The sequence below is a fragment of the Myxocyprinus asiaticus genome, chromosome 16, assembly GCF_019703515.2.
Source record: "Myxocyprinus asiaticus isolate MX2 ecotype Aquarium Trade chromosome 16, UBuf_Myxa_2, whole genome shotgun sequence".
NCBI lineage: Eukaryota > Metazoa > Chordata > Actinopteri > Cypriniformes > Catostomidae > Myxocyprinus > Myxocyprinus asiaticus.
The window spans coordinates 15,511,447-15,533,025 of record NC_059359.1 but is presented as its reverse complement, the minus strand read 5'-3'; the positions used below and the strand labels follow the sequence as shown (position 1 = coordinate 15,533,025).

The window sequence follows — 21,579 nt, the reverse complement described above, 5'->3', positions numbered from 1 at the left end:
ATAAAATGCAATAAAAGATGCAGGGAGATGAGGGGAGTGGAAACACAGACATATTTATTGACAGTTCAGTATATGAAATACAACGAACTCCGAAATTCAGACAGTGACAACCACAAACTCTCCATTCCAGCAGCTGGAACCTGGAAAAATGTCAATATGCACCTGAGCGCCTGAGAACAAGATGACACAGCTCACAAACACCCATCTCCCATCACACAACCCAGCCATGAAACACTCAGTTTATATAGGGAGGAAATACACTGCCCCCGTCAACAATCAGCTCACCTGGTTACTGCACACCTGAGAGCAATTAAGAGAGAGGGAGACAAAGAGAAAAAGACAACACACACTCTACATACACACAAACAATAAGGCTGAGAAGGTCATCACAATGGGGGACACGGAAAAGAGCGCGAGCTGCGGAAAAACTGCAGACACTAAACGACACTGATAACAGCCGCAACAATCATTTATCATAACATTCAAAATTACACATTCCAGCACTGGATCGCCAGTCAAAACACACACAAATGAAATAGAAACCCCTACTCAAGAACTGGAGATGTTTCATCTGGATTATACACATACCTGACGAAAGTCATTTCAAAAAGTGGTGAGGACACGTCTCACCCATCTCAACCTATACCTGTCAGCGATGTACCTAATAATCATTCAGTGAATACTTGGAAACAACTGAGAAATTCATCTTTTACCTCTTTTTTTCCACATATTTGTCCATGTGGTCATTGTTGTTGAGGAACTAAGCTCATCAACTCAAGAGAGCCCAAACGCTGTACACACGCTGCAATAGAAGGTAGGCGATTGGTTGATGTTGTGATTGTTTACGGCAGCTGCAGAGGCCAATCACGAGATTGGTTGCTTCTGTAATCAATCACGATATGGGTCTGTAATCATTTGTGCATTCGGTGAGAGTTTAGGCAGTTTGACATGAATAATCCCTACAAAATGTCAACACCAACTATAATATACTTACATTTATATTTAATACATTTGGATACTTATGTTGGGGTGGCAGATGGGGTGGCAATACTTTTTCTTAGGGTGGCATTTGCCACCCTATGCCACCCCAGTAGATCCGCCCCTGTTGTTATCTGTCTGATAATTAGTTTATTTGTTTGACATGCCCTCATCTTTATCTCCTTGTTTGCTCCTCTATTTAAGATCCTCTCGTGTTCTGTCCTGTGCCAGATTTTTTGTGCATTGGTCCTTGTTACTCGGTCTGTCTAGCTCCGGTTCCTGATTAGGTCGGTCATCGTTGTTTGCTGTCGGTTTTGATTTATCTCCATTGTGAGAGTTGTGGTTTGTATGTTGTTTGCTTATTTAATAAAGCCCTTTTCATTGCCTTCTGCGTTTGGGTCCTACCTTACAACTCGTGACATGAAAATGCTGCCTTCAGAGGCAGGAAGGGATGAAGGCACGTTCGAATCCAATGTTCATGTCACATCCTGTCTACTGAGATACCTTCATCTGATCGCTTTTTGAAGGCAGCTTAGATCTATCCCTTCACTGCCTAGGATATCCCACAATCCTGTGTGTGTGAATCCATAGAGGATGAGCTGAAGTATAAAACTGGTGGCCGAAGAGGGAGTTTATGTATAAATGTACGTTTATTTTTTCTTCCAACTTCTGATTCCATTTTTAATGAGAAAGTTATATCGCTAATTGATCTAGTGGTTATTAAGTCATTAATTACAGTTACACATACATATATAGGCCTCATCGAGCTCAAAATTTCAATTCTGTTATGGGAATACGATCATAGTGATCAGACTTTTCATAGATTTTTCTCTTGGCACAAAGTTCAAAAATACTGTCTGTGAATAATGTGGTGTGGTGATATTTGCACTAACTTTCAACCCTGTAACCCTGAACCCAGAAACATTTTAAATTCAACAGGGTTGGCAAAAATTGGTTTTGAAACCGAAAATGTCATGGTTTATAAAAATTACAGTTAGCCGCTGAAAACCCCATAACTGCTGACCACTAATAAAAAATAAAACAAAAATAGCTCAATGGTAACATCAGTTAGAACTACTGAGTTTGCCGGTCTCACCTACGATGGCGGAAATACACAACAGTCCAATGTGGTTGGACTATAGCACAGCAGATCTCATTCGTGATAACAGTACATTACAGTAATACCTTGAGTATTATTAGCAGCAATGAGCAGACTCAGCGGTCCGTAACTGTACAAGCAATAACCTCGATACACAAGAATAACACACTATAATATTCTATCTCTGCCCAGATGTAAACCTCTTACTTGAATTGTATGAGGACACAGATGAATGTGTGTTCATCCGTCCTTTAACTCTGACTCGGTTCCTCGAGGCTCGGGTGATGACGGGAGGCCGTTACCTCGCTCTGTCGGCGGGCGGTATGGCAGCTGATTCTCGGCAGGCTGGCGGAGAAATCAGCGACGTCGACTTGATTGAAGATGAAAGAAATCTTTTTCTTTTCACTTCTGCAGGCAAACGGATGAAGATGCGGATTGCTCGGTGGCCTCCTTCAGATCTCTTAGAGTGTTCGGTGGAACACAGAGTAATCTCAACTCGTCCAGCGAGATGGAGATTGTATGGCCAAAGTTTCAATTCGGACATTACTACCTTGTGCCACGAGGCTACACCTGAGAGCAGCGATGAACTGCGTCTATGCACGGCGAGCAAAGTTGCTGGAAGCAATTCCCGGAAGCATCTCAGAGTTATTTCTACTCACGATGATGTCATGGTTGAGGGCCGTTCTGTTGTGTGCCTCATCCAATAGGAGTTGAAAGTTCGATCCTTTTGTGAGCAAGGCTTCATGGGATTTGTAGTCTGTTTTGGACTCCCTTTGTTTGATTTTGGCGCGTTTTTTTTCAGTAAGATTTATGACAGAGTGTGTGGGCCTCAGTTAGGTTTTATGACTGTGTTAGGCCTGCCTTTGTCTTCTATCGGATTACATGAGGCCCAACAAAAATAATCAGTGACACAGCCTCATCTCCCCTTCCTGTGCAATTGACTAAAGAAACTGAGTGTAATTTCCAATCACACTTTTAGCTAGACGAAACTGAAACGAGCTTATTAAACTAATATCCGGTTCCTTGCCGACAAGACTATATTCATGCTTGGTCAAACACATAGGGAGGGAAAAGCTTCTTTGTAATGTTGTAGGGGTCTAGAGATCTGTTTACTTTCTGGGGTTGGTGTTACCTCTTCTTTAAAGTCTCTGAGGCCTGAAAGCTACAGGGCTCTGAGACAAAGAAAGTCAGCTAAGGCCTGAGGTCTGATGATCTGCTGCAGGGCTCCATGCAAGACCAAAGCTAAAAATAAGTCATATACATGTGGAAAGAGGGATATGGGGCAGCAAGTTAAAGAAATATCCATGGCTCTCTCTGCTTCATCAACAGCCCAGGGCAGTTTCAAAACTTCTACATCTTTCTATAACAGCAATGGCTCACTCAGAATGGCAAAGAAACCTAAGGAGCTTTTGCTCATGTCCTCATTCTGTTGACTGGGGTTATGGCACTGGATTGTCCAACAGAAGAAAGCATTTAAAGCAGATGGGTGCATATAACAACCAACATTTAAGCTATCTGTGATCTTACAATATTCATACTTACACTATGTTTTGCTCTGAACACTTTAAAAACTATATATTAAATAATAAACTGTTTGTTAGCCAACAAAAAATATATACACATCCTAACACTGCATGAGAGGTTGCCTTGGGGCATTTTTTCACCTGTTTTTAGAATAAATCGGTAATACTTTACAATAAGGTTCCATTCGTTAATGCATTTGGTTTCACAAACAAACAATTAACAGTATGTTATTTACAGCTTTAACATTATATCTTTATTAATGTTAGATAATAAAATATACCATTGCTCATTGTTAGTTCATGTTAGTTCATAGTGCATTAATAAATGCTGTAAAAATATTGTTCATTGTTAGTTCATGTTAACTAATGTAAACAAATGGAACCTTATTGTAAAGTGTTATCAATATATCATAAACCTCTATGAATAGTAAGGCATAAAATATGTAAGTGGAAAAAAATCTGCCAATAGAACAAGAAAAATTACATTGCTTTAAAGGTGAATTTATTTTGTTTCATGGATGATTACATATTTTACTGAAAAGAAAAAGACAAAGACTGATTCAGAATAGGAATTCAGCAGTGTTATACAGTAGCTCTACCATCTATATACAATACTCCAAAAGATGCGCATGTAAATGAAGATTCATGTGTAATCTATACCATAACAGCTAAATCACAAGACCTTAATAAGGTATAAAAATGTATTCATTGCATGAATTATAGATGGGAAAACATCCATTAAAGTTTGATGCAAGCCTGATCAGATTTTTATTGTCGTGCTGAGTTTCTTCTCAGAACATCAATTAAGCCAAACACAGGCATGAAATTTGTTTCAAGATTAATGAGAGCACCTGCTGAGCGCACCCAAAAGTGGAAATTAGCACTTAAAGTTACAATGAAAGTCTATTGTTCTGTGAAGACTGTCAAGGGACTGTTAATTAAACTGTCACCTGTGCACTGAAATGGGAGTCTCGGCAGCTTAGTTTTGTAAGACTATGTAATCCAGATATCGTTTTTCCTCTGTATAATGAATCTTGATTCAAAGGAGAAGGACAATTATGTGGCAAATTAAATGTAACAACCAAAATTATATGTTTTCGACAAGCTGGATTTCTTCGACATGTTATGTTGATAACATTGGGATATTTCAAGCCATTGGAAATGACACCTAAATGGATAAGGAGGCACAAGCTATGGTAAAAGAAAACAATAGATTTCTCAATGGAAAAATAGAAACTCGCCACAGCCAAGACCCCTCATATTGGGTGGATTAATGGATCTTTTGACTGGACTTTTAACAAAAACAAGGAAGAAATGCTTTGGGAACTCTACTACAGGTCTTTACACTGGCTTCCAGTCACATTTAGAATTGATTTTAAAGTACTATTACTAGTTTATAAATCACTAATTGACCTAGGACTGAAATATATTGCAGATATGCTTGTTGAACATAAACCCAATAGACCTCTCAGATCATTAGGATCAAGTCAGTTAGAAATACCAAGGGTTCACTCAAAACAAGAAGAAACAGCATTTAGCTATTATGCCATCCGCAGCTGGAACCACCTTTCAGAAGAGGTCAGATGTGCTCCAACAACAGCCACATTCAAATCCAGACTAAAAACACAAATGTTTAGCAATGCATTTATTGACTGAGCACTTAATGATTGCACTGTATAATTTTATTTCTCTATTCTTTATTCTTTCACTTTTATTAATTTAAATATCAGATGGAAACATCTGAACAATCAAGGTTGGGGGTCTACAAGAGACTACGAGAGTGATCGCTTCAAGATCACTGGGTGATGGACGTTAGGACCTCAGGAAGGTGATTATTAAAGGAATAGTTCACCCAAAAATGAAAATTCTCTCATCATTTACTCACCCTCATGCCCTTCCAGATGTATATGACTTCCTTTCTTCAGCAGAACACATTTGAAGAAAAACAGAAAAATATCTCAGCTCAGTAGGTCTTTATAATGCAAGTGGTTGGTAACATGATTTTTGATGCTCCAAAAAGCACAGACAATCAGCATTAATGTCATCCATACGACTCCAGTGGTTAAATTAATGTCTTATAAAGCAATACGATCGCTTTTGGTGCGAAATCATCGTGTCCGGTAAGCAGCAGTATGCACGTTCACGAGAGTGCTGAGGTCACACAGTCTTTCCAGTGATGGCATGGCAACGTTCCATTAGTTGCAGCAGACACTCTCTACCTCTGTTGGCATTGCCTACATGTGTACCACCACGTCTCCTGAGCTCTCTGTCTCTCTGAGGCTTGTTGTTGTGCTGCTGTTGGTCCAGCCTCCTCCATCTCCCCGTGCTCATGGTCAGAGTACTCAGGTTCAAATAAATATGGCTGTTGAAAAAACTTGAATTTCTTCTTCTCCTCTTAAATCAAAATCTTCTGACATATATGTTTAAATTGTTTACAGCGTTCAGTCTGTACAGCATTCCTCCTACTGCGTAAACAGCGCTGCTCTTCCGGGTGTGTCACGCATGCGTCACTTCTCACGTGAACGTCAACGCCAATATGTCACACGAGAGACCACGTGACCTCAGCCCTCTCGTGAATGCACATACTGCTGCTTAACGGAAGCAATTATTTATAGCTAAAAAGTACTTACATTGATCTTTTTCACACTAAAAGCAATCGTATCGCTTTATAAGACATTCATTTAACCACTGGAGTCATAGGGATGACATTAATGCTGATTGTCTGCTTTTTGGAGCATCAAAAATTGTGTTACCATCCACTTGCATTATAAGGACCTACTGAGCTGAGGTATTTTTCTTCAAATGTGTTCTGTTGAAGAAAGGAAGTCATATACATATGGAATGGCATGGAACTGATGAGAGAATTTTCATTTTTGGGTGAACTATCCCTTTAAAGGTCACGGGAGTGGCTGTTTTAATATCATGAGGTGATTGACCTTCGGACCACTGGGGCACTTGTTCAGCGTTTCCACAGTGTTACATTTTTATGTCTTAATTTTTATTCTTATTTTTCTTGCTCTTAAGTGATTTAAAAATTGACTTTTTTGTATATTTTATTCTCTTCATCATTTCCATGTAAATCACTTTGAATTACCACTGTGGATGAAATGTGCTACATAAATAAACTCGTCTTGCCTACTCCTATTAGTATCAGAAATGTTAATTAATGTTAATAATTGACTTTTTATCTATACATTTTAAATGTTGTTGTGGTCATTTCAGTGGGTTGTATTTTTGAGTTATTTAAAAATGGATGACTTTATATACGTGTATTTATCTATTTTGTGATTTTCTTTTGTGTTTTTTTTATCTGACATATTTTCTGAATCCATTAAATCCTTGTATTGTTATGCTTTTCTTTTAGTTAAGACTCTAATTTGTTTAATCATTATTTCTGATTTAACACCAAGGAGGAGTTGAATGACCTCCATTCTGTTCATCAATATGTTGGCAGATGATTAATCGCATCCCAACTGTCTGTATGCGTGATTGTGTCCACGGCATGTCTGCGCCCACTGAGAAGATGAACGATGAGACAGTCCTAAAATGTCCACTGTTGTCTCTTGGCTTCATGCTAGGAAGACAAGTCATTACCTAGTCTCAGATGGCATGCCCACAGACCGCAAGTAGTCCATTCACTGACTGTATGCTGCATATTGCATACATAAATGGAAAGTACATTCTCCATCTGGCAAGCTCTAATCTGATTGGCTGACAGTCCATCTGGAAACAAAGTTGTCATTACAAAGTACCAGGTTAATACAACAAGTGCATTTGAGGATAAAATCATCACTAGATTTACCTAAGTTTGCCAGTCGCACCAAACTTATTAAAGTTATGTTAATTCGATTTCCAGGATCAGAACTGTATCTAACTGTAAGTCTATACACATTTTCCAATATTTTTCAGTTGTTTTTGAAAAAACCGTTTGCAGAGACAGCTGCATCAATATTTAAATTATTTTTTCACTCCAGTCTACTATTGTGGTACAATCTATTTTTAGATAAACCCACCCCTAAATGGCACATAAAAACAAAATGAACTTTGAAAGGTCACTTGTCACTGGAAGGTCTCTTTCTGTCTAAGTAAGCAGCCCTTGGCCAGAATAAGCTGCATTGTGGAACAACATTTCTGGCATTTAGTCATGTGGGACTAGTTGTCTTTCTCAGTCAGATTACTCAGTCTCAACAGAAGGGCCTTTGGCCGGCCAGGTCGATTTGACAGCAAGACTCTGTTGACTAGCAGCACACGCTGTAGACTATAAATACTGTCCTGCCCACACTTAGCTCTGACGGCGCTCGATAGACAGGAGTGTGATTCTTTCCTATTGTTTTGACATGAAGTCATGGCTCCTGAAGCCTTTTATCTTTCTCTGAGGGCTCTGACAGGTGTGTGGCATGTATTGACAGACACAGGTGACTCCATCAGTGGTGTTTGATGTGAAGGCCTTTTGCCTGACTGGACAGGGACCCAAGAACTGATCTGTCTGCCCTCATGCTGCAGCGTGTCTGAGCCGAGACTGCTCGACCTGGATATATCTGCTTTGATACAGTCCACTCCCCAACTAGAGCACCCAAAACAAACATGATGAAAGAATGACCTGTTCTCCTTAACTGGCCTTGTCTCCAGACAGTGGGATGTGGATAGGTGAAATGTTTTTTTATATGTGTGTCTACACACTAGAGGTGGGAGGAAATTTTTTTTTTGAAGTATTTAGAGATTTTTTATTTTGAAAATATTTTCATATACATATTTTGGGCAAAACAAACTGACCATCACTCAGAGCAAGTGTATTTCAACATAAGACGAATGAACACTCAATTATTTCTATCTGACCAAAATTGCAACTAGAGCGAGTCTATACCTTGTTCCATTTGTAAGGATGACCTTACAGATCCTCAGACAGCTAGACTGCAAGGGTTTTGTGTAATAATAACCAGACTGAAACCAAGTTGGGCAATTCCATCACATTGTTTTTTTACTGACCCTGACACTACTTCTATGGCTCTATGATAAAGCACCAAAGTCCATTGAAGGTGAATAAGAAACAAGTGAGTAAAATATTGCAATACACCAGTTTTGAATCGCAATATACTAAACATAAGAATGAGCACACATGGTCACACGTAAGATTAGCTAGTGACCCATTACAGAGTATTTCTCAGTGTTACAGCACCAAGAGGCTTGAGCAAAGATCACAAAGCTGAACTACTGGCCTGGAAGAGAGGAATTACTTTAATACCAAAGCCTGGACTGATGTTAGTCAGTGATGAGGAAAAAAACAACACTGACACATACTCCACGGGCAGCAAACTGTTCTCCCAGGGTATCCAGAGGTAGAATGCTGATGACATATCAGAAAACCTGTTGCCTCCAGGCAATTGCATTGCGAATATGTGAGGAACAAACATAAATAGATTTTTAAATTTTCTTTTGGGATTTTGCCTGTGCAAAAGTGCTAGGGTGTTCTGGGTGCTTGCTGGCCCAAGTCAAAAGAACCTACCCCCAAGTCTCTATGAAATTTTGGTCCCTATATAACCACTTTAAATTCAATTTCAAACTGCCAGTATACTCAAAGTATACTCAAACTTCTGCCATATTTTCTGCCCTGACCTTATACTTAGGACGCTTTGCCTCACTTTGTCTTTCAAAGAACAATATATGATACAATTGCACAGTACCTCTAAGAAGAACATTTTCTGTATCATCAGCATTCTGTATCATCAGCACTGAATGACTCACCTTTGCGGGCGATACGAATGCAGTTTATCCTTGTTTCCTGTGAGAAAAGAGAAAAGAGAGACGGTTTGGATGCAGTGACATGCTGTGGGGAACAGTCAAACTGAAGAAATAATACTGCATGATACCTGATGAGATGTTAAATGGGCTCACACTGACTTGTGCTGATTCATCAACAGCATGAATGTCAGTAAAAAAGTACAAAGAGATTCAGAAATAGCACTGCATCTCATTCTCACCATGGCATTAAGAGGTGTTGGTATATGTGTGTGTGTTTACTTAGATATAGTTTGGGAATGCATTTCTCCCAAGAAGTGAGCGATGACTGTGTTGAATTTCACTCAGTCATTATTTAACCCTCCTATTGCGTTCAGCATCTGCATACACCTTTTGCATTTGCGGGTCAGTTTTGACAGTGGAATTCAAGCTTATGAATAACCTGATGGTTTTCATTTAAAACTATATTGTAAATCATTAATATGTTCTTAACTGTTCATACGTGTAAAAAGATTGATATTTTTGGCATTTTTACTGCCTTGTTTACTATAAAAGTTATTAATTAATATGCATTTTTTTAAGAAATAAAATTTAAAATTAAATATCATCTAAAAACATTACATACAAATTATATTAACATCTAATATTACTAATATATTACTAATATTACTAGTCATTTGAATGAATTTCCTGTAACTGCTCAATACAACTTGGTGGTCAAAAGTTATTAAACAAACATATTATTTTTCAACTAAACATCATAAAAACAACTGTACAACAACATTAATAGTTCTTTACTATGTTTTATGTAAGTAAAATCTATTCTATTTACTTGCTTGAACTGCCGAATTTTAATGCGTGAGAATGCTGAAAGCTGGTTCGTCATCAGATGGCTATATATAGATCTTTATATAGATATATAGCTATAGATATACATCTTTCTTGCAAAAAGGTTTCTTTTAGGGTTAAAGTTAGTCAGTAGTAATAATAATTAGCTTTACATTAAAATAGAAGTCTATGATTTGTCCCCATTTAGATAGCTAGGTGTGTGCAGGGGTGTGTGTGTGTGTCTGTGGACAAAAGTAGCAGGAGGGATGACTTCCAACCAGGAGAGAAATATAAAAGGAATAAATTTGTTTGAAATCTCAGTTGATGACATGGTGGTGTTATGAAATCGACCTTTGTCAAATGGTGCTAATGAGATCTAAGCCCATAATCCAATTCTGTCCAGCCACCTTGACAAAAAGATGCATTATCAAATTAAGATTTACAGATGCTAATTCGAGCATTATGGACCAATTATGCAAATCTTCTCATCCGGAAAAAGGAGAGAGACCTTTCCTCAAACTGGGGGTAAATTGCTTTTTTTTTTATTGAAAATCCATTTCAAGCTGCCTTGGCTCCTAAAGCCCATCATAACCCTATATTTTCTCAGAAAACATTCAAAACAAAAGGGGAGGGGGTAAGAAGTGAAAAAAGCTTGAGACAGACATGCATTCATATTTAAAGAGAGTGAAAAGGGACATGCATGGATATATTAGTCCCCCTTAAAGATCCAAATGCTTAGAAATGTCATATAGGTCAATCCAGGCTTTACGAGAAACTTATCTGCTCCAACAGCCATTGTTAAGATGCAAGTGTGCCATTGTTCCCAATACATACTCTCCAACGAGAGCATATCAATGCCTGTTCTCTCTAGCACAGAGCCGGTCCTAGATGTCACAACCATAACACAACATAGCTCACCAAGTGGAGTGACGTCAAATGGCAGACAAGAGACAGCCTGTGAGCTTTGATCAGACATATGCAGACACAAAGCTTTAAGCTTCCCTGCTCTATTTAATCAAATTTATGGGAATGGTCAAGGCAGCCACTGCAAAAGGGGATCTGTCAGCAAACTCAAGCTAAGTAAATGAATTATGAGCACTATAAATATAACAGGCCCAAGAAGGCAGGAGAGGAGAACTTATTAGAAAGCACATACTTGGTTTAGAGTGGGAGGGAAAGAGGGTAAAATTATGGAAGAGAAAGACAGAAAGGCAAAGAGAAACAGACAGAGAGGGTAGGGATGTGTGAATCTCATGACACCTGGCAAAAACAGGTCAAGAATGGTAATTTCACATACACACACACACACACACACAAAAAAGAATACACTGGTGGCCAAAAGATTGGAACAATGTACAGATTTTGCTCTTATGGAAAGAAATTGGTACTTTTATTCATCAAAGTGGCAATCAGCTGATCACAATGTATAGTCAGGACATTAATAACATGAAAAATTACTATTACAATTTGAAAAAAATGAAACTACTTCAAAGAGTTCTCATCAAAAACTCCTCCACGTGCAGCAATGACAGCTTTGCAGATCTTTGGCATTCCAGCTGTCAGTTTGTCCAGATACTTAGGTAACATTTCACCCCACGCTTGCTGTAGCACTTGCCATAGATGTGGCTGTCTTGTCGGGCACTTCTCATGCACCTTACAGTCTAGCTGATCTCACAAAAGCTCAATGGGGTTAAAATCCATAACACTCTTTTCCAATTATCTGTTGTCCAATGTCTGTGTTTCTTTGCCCACTCTAATCTTTTCTTTTCAAAAAGTGTAATAAGGCCTGTACCTCTGAGTCTTCTCTTTACAGCTGTATATGAAACTGGTGTTGAGTGGGCAGAATTCAATGAAGCTGTCAGCTGAGGACATGGGATGCATCTATTTCTCAAACTAGTGACTCTGATGTACTTATCCTCTTGTTTAGTTGTACATCTGGCCTTCCACATCTCTTTTGTCCTTGTTAGAGCCAGTTGTCCTTTGTCTTTGAAGACTGTAGTGTACACCTTTGTATAAAATCTGTTGTTTTTTGGCAACTGACAATTTCAAGCATTGTATAGCCTTCATTCCTCAAAACAATGATTGACTGACGAGTTTCAAGAGAAAGCTGTTTCTTTTTTGCCATTTATTGACCTAATATTGACCATAAGACATGCCAGTCTATTGCATACTGTGCCAACTCAAAAACAAACACAAAGACAATGTTAAGCTTCATTTAACGAACCAAATAGCTTTCAACTGTGTTTGATATAATGGCAAATTTCTAGTACAAAATTAGCAATTTAGCATGATTACTTAAGGATAAGGTGTTGGAGTGATTGCTGATGGAAACAGGGCCTGTCTAGATTTGATCAAAAATGACTTTTTTCAAATAGTGATGGTGCTGTTCCCTGTCTGTCACTCACTCGATGTTGTGTCGATGTAGTGACACTAGGGGTTCGATCTTGAGAGCCCCAATCACCTTTGCTTAAAATAGAAAAGGCCAATGAGAACTGGCGAGTGGAATTTGCATGCCACTCTCCGCCCCCGGACAAATGGGTATAAAAGGAGAAAGCGTGCACCACTCATTCAGATTTTTTTCTTCGGAGCCGAATGCATGCTTGTGTTCATTCTCTCACCTTTCGCTTATGCTGCTGGATTTTACGGTGCATATCAGTGGTCACCCTCGCACGGTCGAGTGTTGTGCTTCCCCTGGGCACTTCGGCAGCTGAGTCTGCGGGTGCTAAAAGAGTATATTCAAAAGAGTATATTTCCTTCTAAAAGAGCTTGCGCAAACGCTTTTTAAAGATGTCCTTCTGTGTTTGTGCTACTGGATTTGGCCGTTATCTCTCCTTTATCTCTCGCTTGGGGTGCCAGCATGCCGAGGCAGCTTTCGTGGAAGGGTTATGTTCTCATTGCGAGAACATGCCCATCAGAACGGTGCGGTCACAGCTCACTTCCTTCTTCATGAAGCAAGGAGCCACAGCGGCTGCCCCTCGACCCTCTCCGTCCTGGGCTGATGCTCAGCCGGCCGGGTCGGAAAGCACCGCGGGCGTTCTGGATGTGGATATGGCAGCGTTTTTGCCGGCTCAACCCCCGCGGACCTCCCATCCCCCAGCATGCTCGTTCTATCTGGAAGAGCTGTCAAGCAATACAGGCGGTCCGCCTCAGGGCGGATTTAATGTGTCGTTCGCTCCCCCAGGTAGAGTGCGCCGTAGAGGTGCAGCCACCTGGCGCGACCAACCAAGGCTCCCTTCCAAGGCCTGTGCTGCTCATTAATGACGAAGGCTTACAAGGCCGCAGGTCAAGCCACTTCTGCCGTGCAAGGCATGGCCATCCTGTAGGTCTACCAGGCCAACGTGCTGAAAGATCTGCACAAGTGTAGAACCGACCCAGGGCTGATGCAGGAAGTGCGTACTGTGACCGACCTCGCCTTACGGGCGGTGAAAGTCACGGCGCGTGCCCTGGGCCAGATGATGTCCACTCTTGTGGTCCAAGAGCGGCACCTGTGGCTCAATTATCTCGATGACTGGCTAAACCTAGCTCACTCACGAGAAATATTGTGTGCGCACAGGGACCTTGTGCTTCCGACTCGGGCTTCAGGTCAACTGGGAGAAGAGCAAGCTCTCCCCTGTGCAGAGCATCTCTTTTCTCGGTATGGAGTTGGACTCGGTCACTCTCAAGGCATGTCTTACGACCAAACGTGCTCAGTCAGTGCTGACCTGCCTGAAGATAGCGGTGCCAGTGAAACAATTTCAGAGGCTCCTGGGACACATGCCATCCTCGGCAGCGGTTCTCCCCCTCGGGTTGATGCATATCAGCACTGGCTACAGACTCGAGTCCCGAGGTGAGCATGGTGCCACTGCACCCGGCGTGTGACCATCACACCATAGTGCCGTCAGACTTTCAGCCCTTGGTCGGACCTGCCGTTTCTACGGGCAGGTGTTCCCCTAAAGGGGCAGTGGTTGCTTGGCGGTTAAGGCTCTGGGTTACTGACCAGGTGGTCGGGGGTTCAAGCCCCAACACCACCATGATGCCGTTGGGCCCTTGAGCAATGCCCTTGACCCCATCTGCTCCAGGGGCGCTGTATCATGGCTGACCCTGCGCTCTGACCCCAGCTTAGCTGGGATATGTGGAAAAAAAAAAGAATTTCACTGTATATGTGCAAATGTGTGATAAATAAATAAAATTATAAATTAATTAGAGCAGATCTCAGGGCTCGTCGTGGTCATGACAGATGCCTCGAACTCGGGCTGGGCCGCCGTGTGCAATGAGCAGGCAGTCTCCTTTGGCAGAGCATCAACTGCTTAGAATTGCTGGCGGTATTGCTGGCCCTGCGGAGGCTTTGGCCGATGATTCAGGGCAAGCATGTGTTGGTCCGGACTGACAACACAGCGACTGCAGCGTACATAAACCGCCAAGGCGGTGTCTGCTCGCGTTGCATGTCGCAACTCACCCGCCGCCGCCTCCTCTGGAGTCAGCAGACGTTGAAGTCACTGCGAGCCACTCACCTTCCGGGTGTCCTCAACCGTGCAGTGGACGTGCTCTCATGGCAGGTAACGCTCCGTGGGGAGTGGGGACTCCACCCCCACGTAGTCCAGCTGATTTGGGAGAGATTCGGGGAGGCACAGGTAGACCTGTTCGCCTCCCAAAAGTTCTCTCACTGCCCCCTTTGGTACTCCCTGTCCGAGGCTCCCCTCGGCACGGGTGCCTTGGCGCACAGCTGGCCTCGGGGGCTGAGCATGTATACGTCTCCTCCAATGAGCCTCATTGCACAGACTCTGTGCAAAGTCAGGGAGGACGAGCAGCAAGTCCTGTTCATTGCGCCGTACTGGCCGAACCGGGCTTGGTTCTCGGATCTGATGCTCCAGGTAGTAGCACCTCCCTGGCGCATTCCCCTGAGGCAGGACCTTCTCACTCAGGGGCAGGGCACCCTCCAGCACCCGCGGCCGGACCTCTGGAATCTCCATGTCTGGCTCCTGGATGGGACGTGGAAGACCTAGCCCCGTATCCGGTGAACCCCAGACGCCTCTTTAATTCTTAAGCACTGTTTGGTGACAAACTCGGCAGAGGAGTAACGACACCAGGCCCACTACTCATGGTATGTCCCTTTTCAGGTGAGCCCGTGTGCTCGGGCTCAGTGCTCCATGCGTGGTGATTCCCCCTTAGGTAAACCCTGTGATTCCCCTCGCCAGAGCTTTCTCTGCCTTGGCCACTGTGGCTGCATACCCTCTCTGTAGATAGGGTTCTCCGATGGTATCATTCCATATGTGAACTTCCCCATTGGTAAGTCCATGTGAGGTATTCTCCACATGTTAACCTCCCTCCAGTAGGATGTGGTATCCGTAGTGCTCTCCTTCCTGGAGAGGGAAGAGCACTTCCCAGCGTTATTCTAGAAAGTGCTCGGCGGGAAATTGCTTAACAGCAAATCAGGAAAGGCACCGCCGGTAGCCTACTTGGGTAAGTGCCTCCTCCCCCCTTAACGGGACGTCAAACGAGATGCCTTACCTAACTCGCTGGAAGGTCACGACGTGGTTGAGCGCTCACTGCGAGGCACGCAGCAGCTTGCCCATGTCCACTCCGTACCTCGTGACAGGGTTCAGCGCCTGCGGCATTTCCTATAGGAACCCCTAGTGTCACTACATCGACACAATGTTGAGTGAGTGAGACAGGGAACGTCTTGGTTACTGATGTAACCTCTGTTCCCTGATGGAGGGAATGAGACAATGTGTCCCTCCTGCCACGGTGCTGAACTGGCTGCTGACATGGCCGGGACTCTCTATCGGCTCCTCAGCATAAATCTGAATGAGTGGTGCACGCCATATCCTTTTATACCCGTATGTCCAGGGGTGGAGAGTGGCATGCAAATTCCACTCGCCAATTCTCATTGGCCTTTTCTATTTTAAGCAAAGGTGATTGGGGCTTTCAAGAACGAACCCCTAGTATCACTACATCGACACAACGTCTCGTTCCCTCCATCAGGGAACCAAGGTTACATTAGTAACCAAGACATTTTTTACATCAATAATGTCCTGACTATACAGTTGAATGCCACTTTGGTGAATTAAAGTACCAATTTCCTTCCGAAACAGCTAAATCTGTACATTATTCCAAACTTTTGGCTGCCAGTGTGTGGTTGTGTGTATATATATATAAAACTTTTGACCAGTAGTGTGTATATATATATATATATATATATATATATATATATATATATATATATATATATATATATATATACTACCGGTCAAAAGTTTTTAAAAACACTCATTCTTTATTAAAAAATTTTTTCACATTTTAGAATACGTAATAGTAAAGTCATCAAAACTATGGAATAACATAAATGGAAATATGGGAATTATGTTGTGACTAAACAAAATCCAAAATAAATCAAAACTGTGTTATATTTTAACATCTTCAAAATAGTCACCCTTTGCCTAGAATTTGCAGACATGTACTCTTGAAATTTTCTCAACCATCTTCTTGAGGTATCACCCTGGGTTGCTTTTTAAACAGTATTGAAGGAGTTCCCATCTATGTTGGGCACTTATTGGCTGCTTTTCTTTATTATTTGGTCCAAGTCATCAATTTAAAAAAAAAAAAGAATTTTAATTTAATTTTAGTTTTATAATGAAATAAATTCATATGGTGGCACAATTATATTTTTGTCTACAAAACTAATTTCAAACATTTAAGCATACGCCTTCATATCAAAAGATTTTTAAGATCATGAGAAACATTTCAGTCAAGTGTTTCAAAACTTTTGACCGGTAGTGTATATACAGTTAAAGTCAGAAGTTTACACACACCTTAGCCAAATACATTTAAACTCAGTTTTTCACAATTCCTGACATTTAATTGTAGTAAACATTCCCTGTCTTAGGTCAGTTAGGATCACTACTTTATTTTAAGAATGTGAAATGTCAGAATAATAGTTATTTCTTCCTTGCAGAGCAGCCTTTCAGGTTATGTCGATAAAGGACTCGTTTTAATGTGGATATAGATACTTGTCTACCTGTTTCCTCTAGCATCTTCACAAGGTCCTTTACTTTTGTTCTGGGATTGACTTGCACTTTTCACACCAAACTACGTTCATCTCTAGGAGACAGAATGCGTCTCCTTTCTGAGTGGTATGATGGCTGTGTGGTCCCATGGTGTTTATACTTGCATACTATTTTTTGTACAGATGAACATGGTACCTTCAGGTGTTTGGAAATTGCTCCCAAGGATGAACCAGACTTGTGGAGGTCCACAATTTTTTTCTGAGGTCTTGGCTGATTTCTTTTGATTTTCCCATAATGTCAAGCAAAGAGGCACTGAGTTTGAAGGTAGGCCTTAAAATACATCCACAGGTACACCTCAAATTCAGTACACCTCCTATCAGAAGCTAATTGTCTAAAGGCTTGACATCATTTTCTGGAATTTTCCAAGCTGCTCAAAGGCACCGTTAACTTAGTGTATGTAAACTTCTGACCCACTTTAATTGTGATATAGTTAATTAAAAGTGAAACAATCTGTCTGTAAATAATTGTTTGAAAAATTACTCCTGTCATGTACAAAGTAGATGTCCTAAACGACTTGCAAAAACTATAGTTTGCTAATATGAAATCTGTGAAGTGGTTAAAAAATGAGTTTTAATGACTTCAGCCTAAGTGTACTATAGTTTGCAAATATGAAATCTGTGAAGTGGTAAAAAAATGAGTTTTAATGACTTCAGCCTAAGTGTATGTAAACTTCTGACTTCAACTATATATATGTGTGTGTGTGTGTGTGTGTGTGTGTGTGTGTGTGTGTGTGTGTGTGTGTGTGTGTGTGTATATATATATATATATATATATATATATACACACACACACACACACACAGTGCCTTGCAAAAGTATTCAGACCCCTGACCAATTATCTCATATTACTGAATTACAAATGGTGCAATGAAATTTCATTCTCTTTGATATTTTATTTTAAAACACTGGAACTCAAAATCAGTTATTGTTAGGTGAAACTGGTTTTATGTTGGTAAATATATAAATAAATAAAAAAACCTGAAATAAGTATTCAACCCCTGTGCTGTGGAAGCTGCCAGGTTACACCGATGAAAGAAATTGCCCTAACGAGGACACAATTACTTTACCATTGGCATCCACCTATGAATCATTAAAGTTGCAATCAGGATCATTGGTCAGACTGTGAATCTGAAGGAAAATGAAGACTAAAGAGCATTCCACAGAAGTTAGAGATAAAGCAATAAAAATGCATAGATTAGGGAAAGGGTACAAAATAATATCCAAATGTTTGGATATCCCAGTGAGCACAGTTGGATCAATAATCAGGAAATAAAAGCTGTACCAAACCACCCAGGCATGCCAAGAAAAGGCCATCCCCAAAACTCAGCGCTCTAACAAAAAGGAGACTTGTGTGAGAAGCCACAGAGAGGCCAACAATCACTTTGAAGGAGCTACAGAGTTCAGTGGCTGGGAGTGGAGTAATGGTGCACCAGTCAACCATATCAAGAGCACTGCATAAAGCTGGCCTGTATGGAAGGGTGGCAAGAAAGAAGCCGTTACTCAAAAAGTACCATCTGAAAGCACATCTGGAGTTTGCCAGAAAGTTTGTGAGTGACCCAGCTGTGATGTGGGAGAAGGTTTTGAGGTCAGATGAGACCAAGATAGAGCTTTTTGGCCAAAACTCAAAGTGCTATGTGTGGCGCAAACCTAACACTTTGTATGCCTCAAGACACACCATCCCTACAGTGAAGTATGGTGGTGGCAGCATCATGCTGTGGGGATGCTTCTCATCAGCAGGGACTGGGCATCTTGTTAGAATTGAAGGATGAATGGATGGAGCAAAATATAGGGAAAAACTGCAAGAGAACCTGCTTCAGTCTGCTAAAAAACTGAAGCTTGGGAGGAAGTTCACCTTTCAGCATGACAATGATCCCAAGCACAAGGCCAAAGCAACACTGGAGTGGCTCAAGCACACAAAGATAAATGTCCTACAGTGGCCCAGTCAAAGTCCTGATCTAAGTACTATTGAGAATCTGTGGCACTATTTGAAAATTGCAGTCCACAGGCATCACCCAACCAACCTGAACAACATGGAGCAAATCTGCCGAGAAGAATGGGCCAAAATCACTTCGTCACTGTGTACAAAGCTGGTACATATGTACCCCAAAAGACTTAAAAGCAGTTATTGCAGCAAAAGGTGGCTCGACCAAATATTAAGGTGTGGGGGTTGAATACTTATGCAAGCAAGATATTTCAGTTTTTTTATTTTCATAAAAATATTTCCCAACAAAAAAACAGTCACCATACAATAACTGATTTTGAGTTTCAGTGTTTTAAAATAAAATATCAATCAGAATGAAATTTCAGTGTACCATTTGTAATTCGATAATATGAGATAATTGGTCAGGGGTATGAATACTTTTGCAAGGCACTGTATATATATATATATATATATATATATATATATATATATATATATATATATAAACTACCATTCAAAAGATTAGGGTCACTTACTCATTTTTCACATTTTAGAATAACAGTAAAGTCATCACAACTATGGAATAATAGAAATGGAAATATTAAAACAGTATTGAAGGAGTTCCCATATATATGCTGGGCACTTAGTGGCTGCTTTTCTTAATTATTTGGTCCAAGTCATCCATTTCAAAAACTTTTTTTTTTAAATACAATTTTAGCTTTGTAATTAAATAAATTAATATGTTGGCACAAAACTAATTTCAAACATTTAAGCATACACCTTCAGATCAAAAGGTTTTTAAGATCTTGAGAAACTTTTTAGGCAAGTGACCCCAAACTTTTGAACGGTAGTATATATATATATATATATATATATATATATATATATATATATATATATACCATCTTTAAACAAACTGTAATGCGCTACAGGAAACACGGAAAAGAAAACAGTTTTCATCAGCCCCTTATTACTCACCAAAAGCAAGAAAAAGAGTGCTTGAAAGTGTCTGGTAAGTCCCGTAGGATCCAGTACTATAGCCCAAAAATAAGTAAAGTTTTTCTGTGTGTATGAGTGAAAGAGCGCCTGACAGCTACATTCATTTTGTTTAGCCTCTAAGGGCTGTTAAGGAAGTAGAGGACAAAAAGTAAATAACAAAAGGGCAGAGAGAAAATAGCCTTTTGTAAACAGCCGAGCACCAAATATTTTTTAAGCATCTCTTTATAAATATATTTATCACTCAAAGCAATTACACGAAGCCCTGACAGCATTCACAGCTCTCTAATGGCTAATTGTCAGAATATTGGCCAAAAACGCAGTGGCGGACTTTCTACCTTGTACTGCTGCCAAAAGATTTAAAGCCACTTAAAGCCATAAAGTTGGCCACGAGGCGAAGCAAAGTATATTAGCATTGTTTATACGCATTCAGAATAATAATAAAAAAAAAGTCTTTACACAACAGAAATGCTCAAATTTCAAACAAGGGAGTGTTAAATGTTAGCTTAGTCTCCTGAGCTATGTTCTCTTTAGCTTAGACTGTCAGCCTTTATGGCAGTTATGCAGCATAAAATAGAGCTGAATAAAAATGAATATTTAGCTAAAGGTCAGTCAAGTAAATCAGCAGAACCCAAAGGAGCACAAGCCGAGCAATCAGTTTCCAGAGTCGAAAGAGAGAAACCGAGGGGGAGGTACACTCACAATGGGTTGGATGACAGGTGCATTTTTAGTCTGTAAATAGTGAGAAGTCCTTAGGGGTTTCAGCAGGCAGGGAGTTTGTATCTTCAAGAAAGGTCAACAGAGGCATTTTCCTTAAAGGCAGTCAAAAAACCCAACTGTGTAACAAGGCTAAGTAAAGTCCATGCAAGTTCTGTGTCTCTGAATTGCTGTTCAGAAGAGTGGAATGAGCCAAGCTGGCTCATCCATTCCTCCAGGTACTGAGCCAAAGAGATAACCTTCTTCTAAATGTCATCCACATCTTTCTGAGGATGAGGTTTGCAAAATGGTGTCAAATCTAAATGGACCATTCAAAAATTATTTTCACTTCCACTAGCCTGAAATGTTCTGAGGTTTAATAGCAGATAATTGTGTAAGGCAGGTAACTAATAAACTTTAAATCAGAAGGCAAGAGCTGGAGAAGTAGTTTTCTCAAGATGGCAGTTGGCTTGTGTAGAGTCCCATGTGTTATGTCCTTCATCCTTGAAATCCTTCAATTACAGGATTGAACTAATGAGAAAAAGGCAGGCCCAGACATGGGCCAGTGGGCAGCATGATCGGGCTCCCTTTCCCCAGTGGGTCGTGGATAGGCCCAGATGGAATCTGTAGATTTTTTTCACAAATTTTTGCACTGATTTAAGGAGGAATGGGCTCCTAAATGGGAAAATCAACCCAAAAAATGTATCCAAGTGTTAAAAGGTGAAGTATGTAATTTCTAGCATCATCAACAGGAGCAGCT

General features: G+C 40.6%; 1 protein-coding gene across 11 annotated transcripts in view; it reads right to left on the bottom strand.

Annotated features, from left to right (window-relative positions):
* The window catches only part of LOC127453603 (receptor-type tyrosine-protein phosphatase U-like), a 374,740-nt gene that overhangs the window by 90,546 nt on the left and 262,615 nt on the right, over positions 1-21,579 (bottom strand). For all 11 annotated transcript variants that reach the window (XM_051720082.1, XM_051720086.1, XM_051720087.1 and 8 more), the window contains exon 13: positions 9,343-9,379. In XM_051720082.1, coding sequence (XP_051576042.1) covers positions 9,343-9,379 — 37 coding nt within the window. The remainder of the gene's footprint in view (positions 1-9,342; positions 9,380-21,579) is intronic.